General features: G+C 40.1%; 1 protein-coding gene across 2 annotated transcripts in view; it reads right to left on the bottom strand.

Moving 5' to 3' along the window:
* The window catches only part of LOC124794766 (probable cytochrome P450 301a1, mitochondrial), a 183,731-nt gene that overhangs the window by 72,253 nt on the left and 88,869 nt on the right, over positions 1 to 22,609 (bottom strand). For both annotated transcript variants that reach the window (XM_047258388.1, XM_047258389.1), the window contains exon 3: positions 22,193 to 22,326. In XM_047258388.1, coding sequence (XP_047114344.1) covers positions 22,193 to 22,326 — 134 coding nt within the window. The remainder of the gene's footprint in view (positions 1 to 22,192; positions 22,327 to 22,609) is intronic.

Here is a 22,609-nt window from a genome sequence, read left to right as displayed (position 1 = left end):
TTCGGAAATTGTGAAAGAAGTTGGCAAGGTACGCCGAATTTTGAGATGGAACCGCCGAAACGACGTAACAATGACCGACATGTGACTTGCCGACATGATGATTTTGACTATAAGCTGTTCATTACTACACGTAAATTCAAAACATTTAAGAATTCTGGCAACGACATTCATCCACAAGCATGGCTCCATCAATTCTCTCATTGTTTTCCTCCCAACTGGTCGTTAGAACACAGATTAGAATTCATGTGTGGCTATTTAGAGTATGAACCAGCTGTAAGAATGCGATCGGTCATTCACGATTGTCACAGTGAAGGAGATTTTTATCATGCCTTCCTCTCTGCATATTGGTCTCAAACTACACAAGACCGAGTAAAACATAGCATCATAATGATGAAACATTTCGAACAATCTAAATTTTCGAGTCTTATGAAATATTTTGAAGACATGTTGCATAAGAATCAGTATCTTTCAAACCCATACGGCCCCTCAGAACTCATCCGCATTTGCTTACTCAAATTGCCTGAACATTTACGACATATTATTTTAGCAGGGCGTTGCAAAGACGATATTGAAGCTTTTCAGGGACTGTTACAAGAACTAGAAATTGACACAGACAGTCGCCGGATGCGAAAACAGGAAAACAATCATTACAGGTCACATCCGTCGCAATTTCGTGACGACAGAAACAATAAATGGCCACGACAAGCCTATTCTTACAACGTAAGTCGTGACCAAAACAGACACCACCCATATGACAACCACTGGCAGAGTAATAGTTACAGGGAAAGATCACCTTTCTGCAGTAATGACTATCACAGAGACAATCAGAGAAACAGACAATATGGGAACCAAAACAATTATTATCAAGGGAGACAGAATAACTTTAGACGCAATGGTCCAGCGCGCAGTTACGATTCAGGGAGAAATTCTCCACAACTTAACCGACAAGAAAGAAACTACAGGAACTACCGACATGACGACAGACGATGTGATCGTAACGACAGACCTGAATTGCATCAGAACTGGCGGGATTGTAACAGAGCTGGGCCCTCTCGGCAAGGCGAATTTGTAGAAGTTAGGTCTCCTAATCCCAATAACAATGCGCGTCAACAAAGAGACAGACAATGACTCGCGCCGCAGGCACCCACATGCGCCGACCGGCTCAGAGAAAAATAACATTTACGCTAGCCTTGTGAAAAATTTCAGTATTCTTTACTGACGTATACTGCATGATAATTGCGTTCAAGCTGAAATTCTGAGTACTTTGAAGAGTAAAAGATTGTACCACATTTCACATGTAAAACCGATTATTGAAAGATAATCTGCCTTTTAACTTTGTCTTTGCCATATAACGTTTCCCTTTACATTACTAGTATGCTGTGTCAGACTTAAGAAACTGTTAACATACAACAATGTTTGAAGTTTAATATCCAGTCAAGAACCAAGAGAACTTATTTAAACAGAAATTACGAATGCATTGTTATAATGAACAGACGACACAGTGTTGTTAGTTGCACGATTACGTAACGACTATCAGGCTTACATACTTAGGCCACATACTGGTACTGCTAATGAGATTTTAATGCAACATTTTGATTTACTTGAAAATACATTCTGGGTTTAAAGTACTTTCTGTGAGATACCAGAGGATACAGTGGTTAGTTTATGTGACAGCTACACGATGTTATCACGACGCTACTAATGAGTGACAATTTACAATGTTGCTTTTGCAGTGTATCTGTTTTATATCTGCACAGTTTTCTCAATTCTTCTAGGAAGAAAAACATGTTTTCTTAGTAACTTTTGTGGTATAGCAACAATGAGACAGCCTTTTTCGTGGCATAACAATACGTTACTGTACAGTACTTTCTTCATCACGCCAATAAGCATAATAACTACGATATCTATACACAAAGCATTTCACTTTTGTTTATCATGTGGTAAGTACATTGACTTCGGCAGAACTTAGCTTTCGGAGGACGATAACTACGACACTTCCACAGAGATTATGTTGCGACAAGATGCACAGTTTAGCGCTACAGTACACGCATTTGAGTGATCAATTTTATACTTAAAACATTTATTTTTAAAGATTTTTGAATTACAAAGAAAGTTTTCCGTGATATATTTCATTCCATTGGTGTAATCTGTAACACCTGAGGGTATAATTACATTAATCCTCAGGGGGGTACACGCTTACTTTGTGTACCATGTGTGTGGCAACCACAAGGAACCCTAGCTAATATGGTATTTGCTTATACAACTTTACACATCGGTACCATATTTCTCTAACACACAAATTACACAGCTATCTAAACTTTTTTTATTACATCAGTGACAGATGTTTACGCAATTACACAGTTGGATAACTTCACACTTATGAAATTGTATTTTGTCTGTACTGTGTGAACTCTTCATATTTTTTCGGAACCATTGTGATACTATGAGAGCTTTGAATGATATATTTGGTAAGGGAGCATGATTTTAAAGTACGTTTGAGGCAGATGACACTTTTGACATGAGCAGAGAATTTTTTTAATTATTGGAGGAAGCTGCGAGGATTTTGAGATTTGACTGAGGTGTTATGATGTTATTTTTACGACGACGATGTGTATTATGCTGCTGAGGTATGTTTATGATTAATAGTCTGAGGCTATATGAGTTATTTGATTATGCTTCATATTTATAATGACAAAATATTGACGAGTGTCGATGGATACTTATATGTGTAATAAGGTAAGGAGTAATGAATAGTGGGTAGGGACTCTTGACTTGTGAAACAGGATGTTGGAAACCAAGAATCGTACTTTAAGAGTTATGAAATGTGTGTAAATGCGTGAATGTATCACAATGCCGGCGAAAATTTTTTTTGGACACTTATATTTATAGGATTTTGTTTCTACAAATTTGCAACGCTAATTCTTGACCTGTGAAATATTTTTATGTGAGACTGTCACTGTAGCGGAAACTGCTGTTGTAAATATTTCCGTAAGAAAGTTAAGTGACCACCTGCACGTAATGCGTCGTGGGCACCCACCTGGGCGACAGCCGCCCAAAGAAAAAAGCCATTAGCCTTTCAGCGGCACAGGTAGAAAAAAAAAGGGGAGGCCATTGTCTGTGCTACTGACATTTCCTTGTTGAAAGCAAACTGTGGAGCTCGTAATTTATGATATTTACTGAAATGCCTAATAAAATGACAAGAAATATTTTTACATCTGCACACCTGATTATGACAAGCGTCTTACTATGAGAGTTGAGAGAATTTCTACTAACTTATGAAATGTCACATGACTACTGAATGATATTTTTATGCTTTGCTTTTCATAGTTGCTTATTTCATTTTATATGTGGTTTCCAGCTGTGTTGCAGCATTACTTTTATAAAATGAAATGCATTTGCTAATGTGAACACTTTCTGTCAACAGATCTATTAAATAATTATTTTATGATCCACATTCTTTAAAAAAAGGAGCACTTGGAAAGGAAAGAACAATAAGAAGGAACTAGTAACAGTAACACATAATTTTCTTTTCAAGTACTTGGTAATTTCTTTTGTAGAATAATTTGTGGTGCACCACTTTAATTACATAGACATTAAGATGTGAATATACATTTCCCTTATCTGCATTGTTGTTTTTACTGTAATATTTTTTTCTGCTTGAGCTATGTCATGTTTAGGTATAAGTTACTGCTGTTTGCCAGGCATAGTGTTACTGAATTTGACTTTGTGTTACTCTGCTAAGCCAATTTTACTACTCATTTATTTTTCTTGTTGCTGCACATTGGCTCATATTAGTTGTAATGTTGCATTGCTTGGTAATTTAGATTTACTGTAGCTTGCTTTGCAATTTTCCATTTTTTTGGTCATTGTTGTTTGTGTTACTTATTTTGTGCTGCTGCATTGCCTCGTCCCTTAGTTTAGCATCTGAGCTCAGTAGATTTAAGTTAGCTTAAGAGGGGGTAGCGTCTAAGAGAATGAGTTGCGATGAATTGGAAGAAATGCATTGAGAAGTTATACAAAAAAAAAAGTACAGAAAACAGGTTTAGGTAGGATTTTCTTGGAAATAAATGTTGAGGTAAGAAATGTGTGAACATATAAATACAGAAAGCATGCTTAGATAGAATTTTTTTTTTGGTGGAAACAAAGGATGAAATAAGAGGAAAGATATATGAAGTTTTCGGTTGGACTGCAGTACCACATGTTACACTGAAAACGAACCCTGTCCTTTCCTATTGGTGTTATCCTACTATGTGTTTGTGTACCCTTGTGTATTTGTTTTCTTCCTGTCTCTGTGTAATTTCATAGAATTTTTTTCTTCTTTTAATATTAAGCTACATTCACTATGATGAGGAATACTGTTATCCTCGAATATAATTGGCATTAATAATATGTTATTTACTTTGTAAAGATGTTAGATATTATTAATTCTGTTCTGTTTAATGCTCATGTGTGAAGTTGATGTTTCGAAAGTTACTCTGATCTTTTATGTATGTACATATCTCATAATTCCTGTAACATTGATGTATATGTTATTTCGATTCTTCTGTAAAGCCTGCATTACTACAAATGTTATCTGTATTGTTATGTTTTAATGATGTTTTCTGTGTCTTTGTAATTGTATTCTCATGTTATAAAATTGTAATTGTCACCATTCATCATATTATTAACTTGTAAGTTACATTTCACTGCACACGTTTCTGTTGGTCATAGTATATGGACAATATGTGAGAAGTAGGGACTGTTAGTGTTTGCACTTGTGTTAATGATTCAGCAAGGGACTGGATAACAGCATTGCTGGTTCTAAGGACAATTCCAAAAACTTTGTGAGTGGACAAGTGGTGGTTCATGGACTTGCTATATTCTCCGCAAGACTCTTTGATGGTGATTGTGCACCTGCACAGTCGCAACAGATGGCTGCTGGCTGTCTCTTCAAAGACTACAGTGGGTCTACATCTTTGATGATCCATCAATACCATTATTTCTACAAGGACTACAGTAGGTCTGCATCTTTAATGGCCCACCAATACCATTATTTCTACAAGGACTGCAGTGGGTCTGCACCTCTGGTGGCCCACCAATACCACAATCTCTACCAGGACTCCATTGGGTCTGCTCTGTGATGACCTACCCACCAATATTCTTCAAAACTTCGACTGACTCCGCTGTGGGTTTGCTCTGTTGTGGCCCATTACCTGTCTGCATGTCAAGAGTCAGCACTGTCTTTCCGTTGGAAGGACAACACTACTTCTTCAAGACGGCATGGAAATCCACTACTTCCGTGTGCATTGTCTTTTACTGCTCAGACTTTGAGAAAAGAAATGGCAGTTTCACTGTGATGATTGATCAGGACTGTCTTTATAGACTGTGAGAAAATTTGAGCTTTTGACCAACACAATATCAATAAGTGTGTGCATTTGCTTTCTTTGTTATTGTAATTATGAAAAATTTTTTTCAAATCTGTATTGGCCCCAGCCCAATCCAATTTGTAAAATTTTTTTGTGGGGAGCATGGGGGCTATGTAAGTAGGCTGTTTAGGTTTTTTTATTGGTAACGCCACCTCTGTATGAAAATCACTGGCTGTGCTGTGTGCAGTCTGTGGCTGCTTTGCATTGTTGTAATACTCGCCATTGTAGTGTTAGGCAGCTGGCTGTGAACAGCGCGTAGCGTTGCGCAGTTGGAGGTGAGCCGCCAGCAGTGGTGGATGTGGGGAGAGAGATGGCGGAGTTTTGTAATTTGTCATGAACTGCTATATTTATATATGATGATATCAAGGTAAATACATTGTTTGTTCTCTATTAATATCTTTCATTTGCTAACTATCCCTATCAGTAGTTAGTGCCTTCCATAGTTTGAATCTTTTATTTAGCTGGCAGTAGTGGCGCTCGCTGTATTGCAGTAGCTTGAGCAGCGAAGATTTTTGTGAGGTAAGTGATTTGTGAAAGATATAGTTTAATGTTAGTCAGGCCCATTCTTTTGTAGGGAATTTTGAAAGTCAGATTGCGTTGCGTTAACAAAATATTGTGTGTCAGTTTAAGCACAGTCATGTATAATTGTTGAAAGGGGACGTTTCATAACCTATAGCCAAAATTCTTATTATTTATTTGTGGATGTCCAGAGGAAATTAAGAGGATTGTAACCAACGAAGCACTGTGTTAAATTAATGTAGTAATATACGTTCTTGTAAATTATTGTGCTTTATAATTTAGTTACTGTTTTTATCCTCTTAAATCGTCATAGTAAGCTTGACTCACTCTGTAGACAGACCTCTTTAATGTTCGATATCTCATGTAAGACTATGACACGTTGGTAATCGGGCAATGTCGCACATTCAACCAGATAACTATAAAATCGGCCAAAAATTCGCTGAGTTTTCTTGACATGCATAAAAATAAATTTTAAAAACTTAGTAGGTTCCCCATTATAAATCACTGATTTGCAGTGCTCCTGAGAACAGTACTGCTGTCTTTACATCACAAATTTAGATCAGAAACTATTCAGAATGTTGAGTATTGCCGTCTTCAGTTCAAAGACTTGTTTGGTGCAGCTCTCCAGCCAGTCATCCCCTGTGTCAGCAGTTTCTTCGTCTCTGCTCAGCTGGTGCAACCTCAATCCATTTGTGCTACCTTGCTGTATTCAAGTCTTGCTCTCCGTCAACAATTTTATGCAGAATGTGGCCTGCCAACGCAACCCTCAACTCATACATTCTTTTAGTCAACAAGCACAATAATTACCTTACCTCCCGATTCAGCTAAGTACCCCTTCATTTGTTATTCGAACTACTTACTGAAACTTCAGGAATATTTTGTTATGCCATGATTCAAGAGATTCAATTCTCTTCTTGCAGCTACTGCTTATCTTTAACGTTTCATTTCCATAAATACTTGCAGGAAATAGGTCCTAAAGCCTATGTTTATATTAGATTTTAATATGCTTGTCTTTTTCAGAAACATTTGATTGCTTCTTTAGTCTGCAATTTACATCTACTTTACCAGTGCAATGGTTAGTTGTTTTGTTGCCCAAATACCAAAGCTAGTGTCCTACTGTCAACAGCTCATTTCCCCCAGCATCATCATTCTTCATTCAACTACACTTCATTGTAACTGTTTCATTTACATTGATATTTATCTTATTTCCACTTTCGATAACTGATCACTTTCTTCTGATCATATACAGTGTGTTCAGAAGGAACAGTATATATTTTAGGAGGTAGTAGTATAGACGAATTACAAAAAAAATGCCATGTAATATGTGTTCAATTTCTATTGAGTGCAGAGATACGGCTGTTAGCATGTAACCCAAAAAAACTTAAAACAAAGCAATGAGGATGTTCTTTTATGAGGGCTGCACTACTCATAATCCGAACGATCAAATTGGCTCTTGAGGTTAGTTTTTTTTTTTGTACACTTCGCCTTTCAACCATCCCCACGTGCAAGAATCCAAAGAGCTAAGTTCCAGGGACCTTGGTGGCCAAGAAACTTGCACATTTCCACAGATCCATTTTCAGGGGAATATTAGGCTTAGACGATGTGTCATCTAACGACTAAGCTGTGCAGGAGCCCCGTAATGACGGGTGAACTTTGGCATTCTTGTACCAAAAGGAATCTCTTCCAATAATGCTGGAAGCTCATTTCCAAGAAGTTGTAGATAACGGGGTTCTTTAAGACAATGCGGTAACACAATAGGCCCAACAATCAACTGATTGTCTATCAAACCACTCTACACATTTACTTCAGACCACTGATGTGAATTACGAATGTTATTGATGCCGTTAGGAGTGAAAGTGGCTTCATCAGCGAAAAGTAAAAATGGGATTACCTGGCGATTTTGAGGTATCCAATAACAAAAATTCCAATCTATCTTCATCTCCTTCTCGAAGGTGTTGAAGGGACAGTAAATGATACGAATGGGACCCATGCAGACTTAATGTCCGCACAACTCTTGTATGTGGAACACCGATCCATGCAGAAATTCTGCGTGTGCTTGCCGAAAGACTACGTTCTACCGACTTCTACTTCTTCTACCTCATCCACAGTCTGTTCATTCAGATGCAATACGGCTACTGGGCACTGTACCAGTGCCACGCAGCGTATTGACACACAAGTAAACACACTTGAATCTGGTAGTCTGCGGATAGGAAATCGTATGCCGTATTCTCTACAAGCAGCAGCAGCGTTTCCATTACAAAACCCATACGCAAATACCACAACGGCATATTCAGCATGTGTCAGTTCATGCGGCTTGTTTACACGCTACAGTACAGTAGACTTGGCCAGTAAATCACAACGAGAACTTCAATGTAAACTAAAGCAAAACTTCACAACGTGAACATCAACATTCTACTGATGATATGCGATGAACACGCCCATAGCAACCGGTGTACCAAAACAAACGAACAGGCATTGAACTCAGCTGTATATCTGTACTCGACAAACTTGTATACATGTTATAAGGCATTTTTTTGAAGTTCGTCTATACTGCCACCTCTTAAAACATTTACTATTCCTCCTGAAACACTCTGTATTCTCCAGTTTCGTAACTAAATCTACAAAAAAAGTGTCCTATGTAAGGTAACGTACACAACTTTTCCGCAAAAATCGAGCTGCTTGTAATACACATAGAAATTGAAGCAACCCAGAAGGCGAGAAGGAAAGCAGAGAAACTTCACAGTTTGAGAGGCTATGTGGTGATATTTCAGTGATTACAAAACTGAATTAAATTTTCAAAGAACGTGGCAGTATGATTCTACCAAGTAGAACGACGTTGCTCCCCTCCGCCTGTATGCACGCAGTGATTCGACTGGGAAGGGTGTCATAAACCCACTGAAGCCTCTTCTGAGGCAATGTAGTCCGTATGTGATTCCTGAAATCTGGATACTGGCACAGGGACGAAATTAACGTCCAGGCTGGTCTCACGCATCGGTAACAGATATGGGGATCTTACAGACAACCACCTCCAAATAAAGCACGTAGCTCATGGAGTACTGTACCATATGTACTTTTCAAAAATGGCAACACGATACTGTAGCGTAAGAGGTAACATATGACGACAGAGTGTGTTCGCGACATAGTGATGTGTCGTGAGGAGTCATACCCGATGGCTCCCCACGCCATCACGGGAAGAGTAACACTGCTGTTCCTCTCCATTCATTGGAAGAGTGGACTGCTATCTAGGTCATCGCCATACTCGCCGGCGATGATCATCCGAAGTAGTGGAGAAACAAGATTCATTCCTGAACACAATCGACGCCATTCAACAGCAGCCCGTGCTTCTCGGTCTGGGAATCATTTCAAACAGAGCCATTTGTCTTGTAGTGTTAACGGTATCCCAGAATGAGATGATAATCTTCTAATCAAGCTGCTGCTAGCTTTCGAGTAATGGTGCCGAGTGACACAGAATGTCGCCGGGATTCTATTACTTGTTCTCGAATGGCAGGCCCAAATGTGAAGGATTACTATGTGTTTGATATACATCGCAGTTATCCTCTCTTGTGGTGGTAAGATGCGGTCGAATGGGGCCCTGGTGACAAGCTTGCATGTCCTCTCGTTTCCACGCAGCCCTACAGTAGGCCACTGTCGTAGCTGAATGACCCACAGTTCTGGATATTGCACGATTCGAACTGTTGCACAACTAAGACCAACAATGAAGCCCCTTTAGAACTGTCAGAGGCTGACAACGCTCTCTCACTCGAATGTGCAGCATCCCGGTGTCCTTCACAGTGACCACAAAGGACAAAACCCTGTTCACGCTCGTTACATGTCCTACCAGGCCTGCGAACAACACTAAATACGAACAACATTAAGTATGTCTGGTAGTAACAGAGAATTCAACCTCTGATCATTTACATATCCGTTGATGGTGAGTTTGTCTTCCGTCAGTTATCAATATACGATTCGAAGTTAAGTTTAGTTTTCAGGAATGAAACCTATTGTTCCTAACACATTGTGACAGGCAGTGCCACCTTTTATTGACACTTAGATAATATGTGTTGTGCAGGATAGCTTTCATGACTTATTTCCACCAAATCTGTGGTAGGAGATCAATGCATTAACTCACACTAGTTACTTTTCATAAACGTATTATGCTAATAAAAAAACTATTTCAATGGAACATAAACGTCAGAATGAAAAGACTGGCACCTAGTGTCTCACACAGGTTGTTAATTACATCAAGAAGAATTAATAAAATTACTGACATGCGAATACTGATAACTTTTGATATTGGCTGCCTAGACCAAGGATAAGTCCGGATTGCCAAGATCAAACCTATCTTTTGATAGGCGCCGACCGGAGTGGCCGAACGGTTCTAGGCGCTACAGCCTGTAAACGCGCGACCGCTACGGTCACGGGTTTGAATCCTGCCTCGGGCATGGATGTGTGTGATTTCCTTAGGTTAGTTAGGTTTAAGTAGTTCTAAGATCTAGGGGACTGATGACCTCAGAAGTTAAGTCCCATAGTGCTCAGAGCCATTTGAACCATTTGATAGGCTTGGCGATGGCATTCTACTTCAATTTTATTTTGGTAATATTATGGTTCATTTACGTTCCATGTACTACCAATCTTATTTGAATCTGGTACTGTTAGACAAGAAGTGAGTAAATAGAATCGGTATGATTAGTCGTTTAGAAAATGTGGTGATACACTGGTCTTTGAACACCAGGGATTCTTGCGTTCTTAGGTTCTTCGCAGAGATGGATTGTCCCTTCGTTCTTCGTCAGTCATTTTAACGTGCGACATAAAGTTGCGCAGGAAGCCTCCGATCAATATATCATGAATACTGAATATATGTTTTGCATCGCTGTTTGGCGTCTAATACCAACAGCCCACTTGTTTTAACAACATGCCAATGAGATGACTTGTGTGATCACACTGTGAGCGTCAGCACTACATAACCACGTCATATGTCATCTGATGATGGTGCGTTGTTGTTGTACACTTTCACGAACTCCACAGGGGTTGCTGCAGCGTTGTCTCCGTTCAAAAGCAGAAAACGAATTACCGCACAATACTTCAGTTTACTAACTGGCTATGCCATTTTGTTTTGGCTGCAACGACACTAAGGCGGGCATTTTAATGTGTAGCTGAGATGCACCCATAAATAAAAGAAGCATTAATTACTTATCTTTTGTTTTTCAAGGTGATAAATGTAATAGTAGGCAAATACAGTCACCACACTCGCTACTGCAAAATTTGTTGCCGGTTGAATTGTGGAACGACACTAGCGCTCCAAGTGGTGCGAAAGCGTAGTCATATGTGTCGTAAGGGGAATGTTTGTTTTTATTATTTTTCTGCCTGATTTACGAAATATTTTTGCCGCTAAGAGTTTGTGTCACATCAGAAGACATGAATGATTGTGAAATAAATCTAAATACAGCCGAATATCACTGATTAGTCACATAAGCTACAGTTTACTCGTGAAGAAATACTTTCGAATATGTGTATAACAGCAACTTACTCCGCTGAAAACAACCCCTGTGTCCTCTCCTCCTTGATGACCGTCCCTTTCCTGACAACCTCAGTAAGGCCACCCACTTTTCCTCTCACTTCTCTGATGTTCTTTTCATACCAGATGATCCCCAATTTGATTATTCCCTCTTCCCTGACGTCATGGACCGTGCGAATACCTCTGTTACTCCCCTTGCTCCTGGCTTCCAGTACTTGGGCCACACACCACCATCTGCACTTAACACTCCCATCACTACACAGGACATCAGCCTCACACTCCGCACTAAATGCAACACTGCTCCCGGCCACGACCGTATTACCTACCGCCACCTCAAACACTGCCTTCCCTCCTTCCTTTCACTCCTGATTAGATTAGATTAGATTAGATTAGTTTTTCGTTCCATAGATCCGTGTTGAGGAGATCCTCGTGGATGAGGAACATGTCCTTTTTTTCAAGCTGAAATAACAATAATAATAGCATGAATATATGCAATACATCATTTGTTTCTATTAAAAAATTCGTCAATGGAGTAGAAGGCGTTGGCCACTAGTAAGTCTTTCGGGCTCCTTTTAAACTGATCTTTATTTGTAACTAAATTTTTTATGTTTGCTGGCAAATTATTAAAGATGAGTGTTCCTGAGTAGTGGACCCCTTTTTGAACTAAAGTAAGTGCTTTTAAGTCCTTGTACAGATCATAGATCATTTTTGTTCCTGGAATTGTATGTACAAACTGAGCTGTTTGTTAGAAAAAGAGATATATTATTTAGGACAAATTTCATTAAGGAGTAAATATACTGAGAGGCAGTAGTTAGTATACTCAGTTCTTTGAAGAGGTTTCTACAAGACGTCCGTGAGTTTACTCCACAAATAATACGTATTACACGCTTTTGGACTCTGAAAACTTTTGCTTGACTTGAAGAGTTACCCCAAAATATTATACCATATGACATTATGGAATGAAAGTAGGCAAAGTATGCAAGCTTTTTCACTTTTATGTCGCCTGTGTCTGCTAACACTCGAATTGATTTGTTAAGGCGTTTCTGCAGTTCTGTGGTGTGCCCATCCCAACTGAATTTATTATCCAGTTGTAATACCAGGAATTTAAGACTGTCAACCTCTTCTATCTGCTCTTCTTCATACTTTATGAATATGCTGGGTGGAAACCTCTTACAGGTTCTGAATTGCATATAGTGAGTCTTTTCGAAGTTTAATGTCAGTGAGTTGGCTTTAAACCATTTATTAATATCCATGAAAATATGATTAGCAGATCTTTCTAGAACTACACTCGACATACTATTTATTGCAATACTTGTGTCATCTGCAAACAAAACGAACTCTGATTCTAGCAGTGTAACTGATGAGAGATCATTAATGTATACAAGAAAAAGCAATGGCCCTAAGATGGATCCTTGTGGGACACCACATGTAATTTCTTCCCATTCTAATGATGACTGATGACTTAATTCACTAGTCCCTTGCACTGACACCCTTTGTTTCCTGTTAGCGAGGTATGACTTGAACCATTTTGCAGCACTGCCCATGACACCATAGAATTATAATTTATTTAAAAGGATGTTGTGGTTTACACAATCGAATGCCTTTGACAAATCACAGAAAATACCTGCTGCTTGTAACTTGTTATTTAATGAATTAAGTACATTTTCACTGTAGGTGTAAATAGCCTTTTCGATATCAGAACCCTTCAGCAATCCAAACTGTGTTCTTGATAATATGTTATTTGTGGTCAGATGGTTGAGAAGCTGCCTGTACATTACTTTTTCTAAACTTTTTGAGAATGCTGGCAAAAGTGAAATTGGTGTGTAGTTTGATGGCTTCTCTTTATCCCCTTTCTTGAATAGAGGCTTAACATCTGCATATTTCAGCCAGTCAGGAAATGTCCCAGTTATAATTGACTGGTTACACAAGTAACTTAGAATTGTACTAAACTCACAAGAACATGCCTTAATTAACTTTGTTGATATTTCGTCATAACCACTAGAATGCTTTGTTTTTAAAGATTTTATTATGGAAGTGATTTCTTTTGGTGAAGTGAGTGACATATTCATGTACCTGAAGCTATTTGTAAAGGCTAGTTTCAGATATTCAAGGGCATTATTTACCGATCCTGACAATCCCATTCTATCAGTAACGGATATAAAGTACTTGTTAAATAGATTTTCCACACTATGCCCATCGGTTACTAATGTGTCATCTACCCTTAGTGCTATTTGCTCCTGTTCCTTTCTGATTCTACCAGTCTCCTCTTTCACTATATCCCATACTGCTTTTATTTTGTTCCCTGACATTGCTATTTTCTTCTCATAGTGCATTTGTTTAGATGTCTGAATTACTTTTTTTAATATTTTACAGTATTCCTTGTATTTAGCTAAATCATCAGCATTGGAGCTATTCTTGGTCGACAGATACATTTTCCTTTTTGTCTTATAGGAAATCTTTATTCCTTGTGTGATCCATGGTTTTATTATAGACTTCTGTTTAATTTGAGTAACTTTTCGAGGGAAACAGTTTTCAAACATGGTACTGACATTGTTCATGACTGTGTTATATTTTTCATTCATGTCATGAGCACTATAAACATCTTTCCAATTCATATCTTTGAGCAGTTTTCTAAAACACTCAATTTTTGGTTGATTGAATACTCTCCTGTACTCAGATTTAGCAGTCTTGATAATATGCTTAGAATTTACATCTAAAACAAGGAGCTGCATGTCATGATCTGATAGTCCATTTATTACAGGTTTTATGATATGATTTTGTTCCTTAGATTTGTCTATAAATATGTTATCAATGGCTGTCCTTGAGGATTTAGTGATCCTAGTTGGAAAGTTTACAGTGTGAGTTAGATTGAAAGACAACATTATTAACTGCAGTAAATGTTTACTGGAAGATTGAATTAGAAAATCTGTATTAAAGTCACCAGCAATTAAAATTTCTTTGTTTCTTCCTGTTAAATAACCCAAAAGAGCTTCTAGGTGATTTATGAATAGATTACAATTTCCTGCAGGTGCTCGGTAAAGAGTTACTATTATATAGGATCTTTTATGGAACTCTACTTCTGTTGCACATGCTTCTAGATGCTGCTCTAAACAGAATTTATTGATGTCAATGTTCTTGAATTTATGGCTGTTTTTAATAAGTGTGGCAACTCCTCCTCCATCCAGATCTACTCTGCAGAAGTAGGAAGCTAGCTTAAATCCTGAAATGTCTAAGATATCCATACCAGTGGTCACTTGATGTTCAGAGAGGCAGATTATGTCAATTTGGTTAGATGAATTTATTTCATCGATACAAATGAGTAGTTCATCAACTCTATTTCTGAGTCTCGGAATGTTCTGGTTTAATAAAGATAACTGATACTGCATACTAATGTGATTATAACTGCTCTGGTGAAGATGAACTGGCAGTTTCTGATTACGTTCTGTTAAACATTGTTTAAATGGAGGCTCTATGCTAAAATCTGACTCCTGTTCATCTGATTTCTCAAACTGAGTGTGTCTGCCAATCTCTCTTAAAACTCGTTTTCTATCCCCCTTCCCTATCCTAAAAAAGGCATCCCTCTGACACCTGCGACCACTGGTATTTTGCACTTGTGACAGTGTCCCCCCTTAAGTTTTCTGCAATCAACCCAGATAGTTTTCCCTTCCCTTTCATATTGAGATGAAGGCCATGCCTAGTGTAGTCCCACCTATCAATAGCATTCACAGAAATCAAACCAATATTGGACCCTATATCTGTCCTAAGCAGCCACTCCAAGTTCACCCTCCCTACAGAAGCTGCAATGTCATCCTTGCCACTGGCTTCTACCCCGACCCGTGGAAAACCTCCCGTAGCCTGATGTTCTCCAAACCCAACAAGCCTCCATATGATGCCTCTTCCTATTGTCCTATCTGTCTCACATCAGTGTTCAGCAAGCTCTTGGAATCCATCCTTATCCGTCGCATCCATCCCCACCTCCACCGAAACCACCTCCTCCCTGACACCCAATATGGCTTTCGACCTACCTTCTCTGCCGATGACCAACTCCTCTGCCTCACTCATCTCCTCTCCCTCCAGCTTAACTCCCGTCGCTCCGCCATTTTTGTCTCCCTCGACCTCGAAAAGGCCTATGACCGTGTCTGGCATCCTGGTCTCCTGTTTAAACTCCAAACCTACACCCTTCCTGTCAACTACATCCGTCTGATGGTCTCGTTCCTCTCCCGCCGCCCCTTCTATGTTACCATCCATAATACCCCTCTGCAGGTGTGCCCCACGGCTCTGTCGTCTCCCCTCTCCACTACCTCCTGTACACAGCAGATGTGCCCAACCCCCCCTCCAGTAAACTTATTGTAGTATGCCAATGACACCGCATTCCTTGCCATCGCTCCTACCCTCCAACGGTCCCAACACCTTCTCCAGAATCACCTTAACCTTTTTGCCACATGGTGTAACCAGTGGCTCCTGAAAATCAATCCTTCCAAGACCCAGGCAATCGTCGTAGGTCATACCACTCGCTCCTTCCGGCTCCTGGATTTCTCCCTTACCGTCTGCACCCGTCCTGTCTGCCTCTCCCCCACCCTCTCCTACCTTGGCCTCACCATTGACCATCACCTCACCTGGATTCCTCATCTCCGCTCCATCCAATCCAAAGCCCATAACCGCCTCTGACTCCTCAAACTCCTCTCTGGCTGGACATGGGGGTTGCACCCCTCTACCATCCTCCACAACTACAAATCGTTAATTCGTCCCATCCTCTGTTATGCCAGTCCTGCCTGGATATCTGCCCCCCCCCCCCCCCCAAATTCTATAAGTCCCGCCAGATCCTTGAGCATCAAGCACTCCGCCTTGCATTCTGTATATGCCTCCTGTCCCCCATGCAGATCCTCTGTGACCTCATTCCTTTCCCCCATCTGCTCCTATTCCTCGGACATATCTGCATACTCTACACCTCCCACCACCTTGAACCCTCTCACCCCCTGGCTGCTTCTCTCCCCTCCCGTCGCCGCTCCCTGCCTCGCCTTCACTGTTGTGTCCCCCCTACCCTCCATCTCTACAACCTTCATCTCCTTTCCAAAGGTGGCTTCCATCAACTCCCCCTCCCAGATGATGCCCTCTCTCCCTCCATCTATCTCTCCTATCAACACTGTTCCTCACCCCCCTCCTTTCCTCTGTCCTTTCCCTGGGCTTCCTCTTCCCCCCCTTCCATCCTGTTTTCTCCCCACCTAACCTCTCCCTAACTCCCTTCTCCCCCCCCCCCCCCTCGAGGTGTATTCCCATTCTCCTCCTCTGCCTTCCCTACTCCATGTTGCGTCTGCCCAGCACCCACCACCCCACTTATGGGTCCTCATCCTCCATTGGCTCCTTTCCCCCCTCCCCCCCTTCGCTTTTCCTCTCCTTTCCCCCTTTTTATTTTCCCATCATTTGTCCAGTCCCCCCCCCCCCCCCCGCCTGCACTCGGCTGTGGTATGTCATATTTGCCAACATTTTAGTGCAGTGTTCCAGGGAATGTTCAGTGTTGCTCGTCTTTCCAAAGTGTTGCGAACAGAAACCATGCTGTCACTGGGTGTGAATTTTATGTCTTTTGCGAACAGAAACCAGACTGTCGCCGTGTTTTTAATTGTCTGTCTATTATTTTACCTGTCTGCTTCGTATGTATTTTATTAGCATCATCATGCCTTTGTTCTGTGTTTTAAGTTTCACGATTTTTTCGCCATGTTACTATTTAAGTCTCCGATTTTATCGCCTGTTTTTATTATTTATTCTCTTCATCTTTTTAAAACAAATTCTGTAGACTGAAGAGCGGCATACTAAGCTGCTGCCAGCTCGCCCCCTTAGCGGGGAATCGAAATTCAATAAAGAAAAAAAACTGAAAACAAGAGAATATAAACATATATTTGTTGCATAACAAACATGTATTTCTGTTGTTGTCTTTTCTTACTATGATAGACACGTCTCTCGACACATAGCAATTTTGTGTAGTGTCTAACTATCCGCACATTCTTACACTTCACTCAACTTTCTAACACACGAATATTTCTGTAAATGAAATTACTTTTACACCAAAAGCGAATGTGTTGAAGATTAATGCCGTCTGTGGCTCAGAAGTGGTAACAATTGTGGACTGCACTGATTCACTGCTCCTCGGTTCGTAGTGGAATATTTTGTATATTGTGAATGAAACACACACAACACTGATGTAATATTCTGCAATATTTATTATTTGTTATACGAATCAGTTTTCGGCTTTACGCTGTCATCAGGTACGAAGATGCTTGATGATGGCGTAACTGCCGAAAACCGGTTTGTGTAACAAATAATAAATATTGTAGAATATTACACCAGTGTTGTGTGTGTTTCATTCATAATTGCGGAATTAGTTTCTTCCGTATTGGGGAAACAATTTTATTGTTTTTGGCGTTCTACTATTACGTCTGTGCGGTTTTCCCTTCAGTTACAGCTGTGGTGACTCATTTGGTACGTTAAATAATGTTGGTACTGCATTCAGCACAAGTTTCCTGCGTTCCACATTGGTTTATTTGAGTGGAAGTGTACACAAGAAAACTTCATTTTGTTTAGCAGATAAACGATGTCTTCTGATGTATGATTACTAGTCATTTTTTGTTCTTAAAAGAAAACGACATTCTTCAGTAAATATCTGTACGTTACAAGATAATCTTAATTAAGTATCCTGTAATGTACCGTTCATACCTCTCTTAGAAAACCTGAAAAAAGACAAATTTTGTGTTTTCTTCTTATTGGTGCTGCAATTTATTGCACTACAGATGCTTCCGTTTGTAGAAACCATTCTACAAACCGATATAAACAATTAAGACTCGCATTCGCTTTCACGAGATCCCGCCGAACTCAACAGTGTAACTTGCTGACCGGTTGGCACGCTGCTATCGTAGTGGGTGCGACAGATAAAACTGTGCATCGCTACTGTTGTGTTAGACTGTCATAAAAATCTGCGACTATCACTCTGGGAAGCACGTCCAATACAGTACTGAGGCAGTGCGACACTGAGATGATCACGAACGTCTGAAAGAAAGGCCGGCGGAGCACCCTCCTGTCTTACTTTAATTGTAGGATAAGCCATCTGCACGAAACCAGGTACACGAAACAAATCACAGTTTTCTGTGCAAAGAAAAATGATCTATACATTTTTGAGGTGGACAGGAGACGTTAACTTGAATCAGGAACGTGTTCCACTATTGCCTTTAAGACACCGGTGGGTACAGCAGACTTTGTTTGGGTTCGATGTATTTTCGGGATACTTCAGTGTCTTCAGATAAACTGAATATCCTGTATGTTGCAATGAGAGAAATGGGCGTGTAAATACAGAACTCAAATTTTTGCCTTATGAAGCAACATTCTAATGCTGTGCGCTACTTCGTTTCTGAAGAGATAATTTGGGCGTAATCACAGCCAAGAGACAGAAACCGAACTGTACTTTCACCCGATTGTATACACGTCGTTCCTTTTAACTTACAGACAACGAAATATCTCGAAAACGACACATCGTACGAAAAAAATGTTCAATGTGAAAAGTTAATATTAGTCCACGAGACTCAAAGGGCCAAAGACACGGGTTCCCAGGTAGATGCCGTCTTTCTTGACTTCCGCAAGGCGTTCGACTACAGTTCCCCACAGTCGTTTAATGAACAAAGTAAGAGCATATGGACTATCAGACCAATTGTGTGATTGGATTGAAGAGTTCCTAGATAACAGAACGCAGCATGTCATTCTCAATGGAGAGAAGTCTTCCGAAGTAAGAGTGATTTCAGGTGTGCCGCAGGGGAGTGTCGTAGGACCGTTGCTATTCACAATATACATAAATGACCTTGTGAATAACATCGGAAGTTCACCGAGGCTTTTTGGCTCTGAGCACTATGGGATTTACATCTATGGTCATCAGTCCCCTAGAACTTAGAACTACTTAAACCTAACTAACCTAAGGACATCACACACATCCATGCCCGAGGCAGGATTCGAACCTGCGACCGTAGCAGTCGCGCGGATCCGGACTGAGCGCCTAGAACCGCTAGACGACCGCGGCCGGCTTAGGCTTTTTGCGGATGATGCTGTAGTATATCGAGAGGTTATAACAATTGAAAATTGTACTGAAATGCAGGAGGATCTGCAGCGAATTGACGCATGGTGCAGGGAATGGCAATTGAATCTCAATGTAGACCAGTGTAATGTTCTGCGAATACATAGAAAGAAAGATCCTTTATCATTTAGCTACAATATAGCAGTTCAGAAACTGGAAGCAGTTAATTCCATAAATTATCTGGGAGTAGGCATTAAGAGTGATTTAAAATGGAACGATCATATAAAGTTGATCGTCGGTATAGCAGATGCCAGACTGAGATTCATTGGAAGAATCTTAAGGAAATGCAATCCTAAAACAAAGGAAGTAGGTTACAGTACACTTGTTCGCCTACTGCTTGAATATTGCTCACCAGTGTGGGATCCGTACCAGATAGGGTTGATAGAAGAGATAGAGAAGATCCAACGGAGAGCAGCGCGCTTCGTTTCAGGATCATTTAGTAATCGCGAAAGCGTTACGGAGATGATAGATAAACTTCAGTGGAAGACTGTGCAGGAGAGATGCTCACTAGCTCGGTACAGGCTTTTTCGAGAACATACCTTCACCGAGGAGTCAAGCAATGTATTGCTCCCTCCTACGTATATCTCGCGAAGAGACCGTGAGGATAAAATCAGAGAGATTAGAGCCCACACAGAGGCATACAGACAATTTTCTTTCCACGAACAATACGAGACTGGAATAGAAAAGAGAACCGATAGAGGTACTTAAAGTACACTCCGCCACACACCGTCAGGTGGCTTGCGGAGTATGGATGTAGATGTAGAGGTAAATCTGTCTATGCTATAACGGTTCACAGCCCAACCAACCCTCCCCCTACGTGGCCGGAGTCACTTTTGTATTTTCGAATCGAAACCCCCTATTTTAAATGCATATTCAGATTCTACGCCAAAAAATACATACGGTTTACTCTTACCATTGTTTCCCATTCGTGGTAGATGGCGATAAATATCAAATGTGCCCGTTTTCGCAATAAAGAAGCAATGCATTTGACTCTGTATTTAATTTTAGATTTAAATGTTAACCTTTGTGTTCTAACGGTTGATATTCATATTAGAAATTTATTTTAGTTTTGCAAATTTGATGGTACCTGACAAAATTATTTGCTGTTGCAATGTATGGTTAGAAACTACGTTTAGCATGATCCAGGAACAACGACGTGCATGGGACGCACAGTTTCGTGTGTCACTAGTTTTCTGTTTCCATCGAGTTGCTTGACGTAGTTGCCTCTCACCTTTGGGATGTTTGATTTCATTGAGTCCCCTTGGTTCTCGCCATAATTGTAACTCCCAATTAATGCTCAGACTGACAACCTTCCATTTCAACACGTTTCTTAATGCGTACGCTCAATGCATGTACACAGCTTGAAAGCATTGTGAATTACAATTGAGGTGAAAGGCGAGGGAACTCACCGTAATCAAGTGCCCAAATTGTGAGAGGCAACGGGACATCAGGAGCCCCGATGGGAACAGAAAACTATTAAAGCCATGTCGTTATTTTCGAATCACGCTACACGTAGTTTCTAACCAGACATTGCGGCGAATCACAATATTGTACTGTATAATCAAATTTGCAACACTAAAGAAAACTTCGAACACAAATATCAATCATTAGAAAACAAAGGTTTACTTTCACATCGTAAAAGGAATGTAGAATCAAATGCGTCGGTTCGTAATTGCAGAAACAGGCAGGCTTGATATTTGTCGCCATCTATCACGGATGGTAACAATGTGTCAAGTAAACCGCATGTATTTTTTGGCGAAACGAAAAAAACATTTGAAAATACAACGTAGGCCCCGCCCATGCAGGAAGAGTGGTTAGGAGAGGCCAGTTGTTTCGCCCACAGATGTCCCCTTTATTAATATTAGCTTTTCGCCTAAAGTATTTTTTTCGAACGATGCGTCGTTTTCGAGATATTCAGTTGTCTCGAGTTAAAATAAACACTCTGCATATTACACTCTGGTCAGTGACTACATCAGAAATTTTAAAGAAAGAGAAAACAAATGTTCTCTGGGTATTTTATCAGCTAGTGTAACTGGAACTTCACAAGATTCGATGAAAATATTACTTGATGACTTGCACTCGAGTGTTACACCATCCATCACCCAGCCCTAGTATGGCACAGAAACTGAAATCATACCTGCTTGACAATTCCCTGTAGAAGAATTTCCAAACGTGTGTGTGTGTGTGTGTTTGTATGCATGTGTGTGTGTGTGTGTGTGTGTGTGTGTGTGTGTGTGAGAGAGAGAGAGAGAGAGAGAGAGAGAGAGAGAGAGAGAGAGACAGACAGACAGACAGACAGAGTTTACACTTAGAGTTAATTATGGAATACCGTAAATAAAATAGTCGTGGTGCCTTAATATTGGTGGAAAAATATTTACGTAAATGGCCATCATAATTACTACATAGTTTTACTGTGAAATTATATTAAACTTACAAGCCAAGAGGCTTGTTCGAAACCATAGCGAGAAATCGCAGTTATATCAATATCGATCGAACATACAAATAACTAACTATCGCACCATTCTTGGTAAGAACAGTGAGCAAAGAAACAAGAATTAAGAATTATCGGAAATATGTCGCTCAAGCCACGTGAGCAAAAATGTGGCACTGAGCATTTTGCAGGTTTCTGTCTGTAGCACTTACTTTCTCAATGTCGTTTGCGTTAAACAGGATTACAGATATCGGCCGCCCAGGAATGCCGTCTAGTTTCACCAAATCCCCGTAACGCTTCCACAGGAAGTCGTTTAATTCTTTCAAGTCTTGATTCGACATCTCTCCTGTGAACAAATCAGTAAGGCTAGTCAAGAAGTGTTCTAGTAAAATTATGGTATACAGTGTGTTCAGAGCAACCACATTTTCTACTTGTAGTTAAAATATGGATTCAGAGTTACGTGAAGTGAGTACAGTTAACATAATTTCCACCACCTTCTCATACACAACATATTTTCAGGGGGAAAGTAGTAAATGTGAAATTCATGGCGCGTACAACTTGTCAACAATGATATCCAGTAGTAACATCAATTTCTGACACCATACTCCTGCTTACAGGGATGGCTTTAC

Source organism: Schistocerca piceifrons, chromosome 4 (genome assembly GCF_021461385.2).
Source record: "Schistocerca piceifrons isolate TAMUIC-IGC-003096 chromosome 4, iqSchPice1.1, whole genome shotgun sequence".
NCBI classification, from domain to species: domain Eukaryota; kingdom Metazoa; phylum Arthropoda; class Insecta; order Orthoptera; family Acrididae; genus Schistocerca; species Schistocerca piceifrons.
Note: the sequence above shows the minus strand (reverse complement) of the source record. Positions and strands in the feature narration are given on the sequence as shown.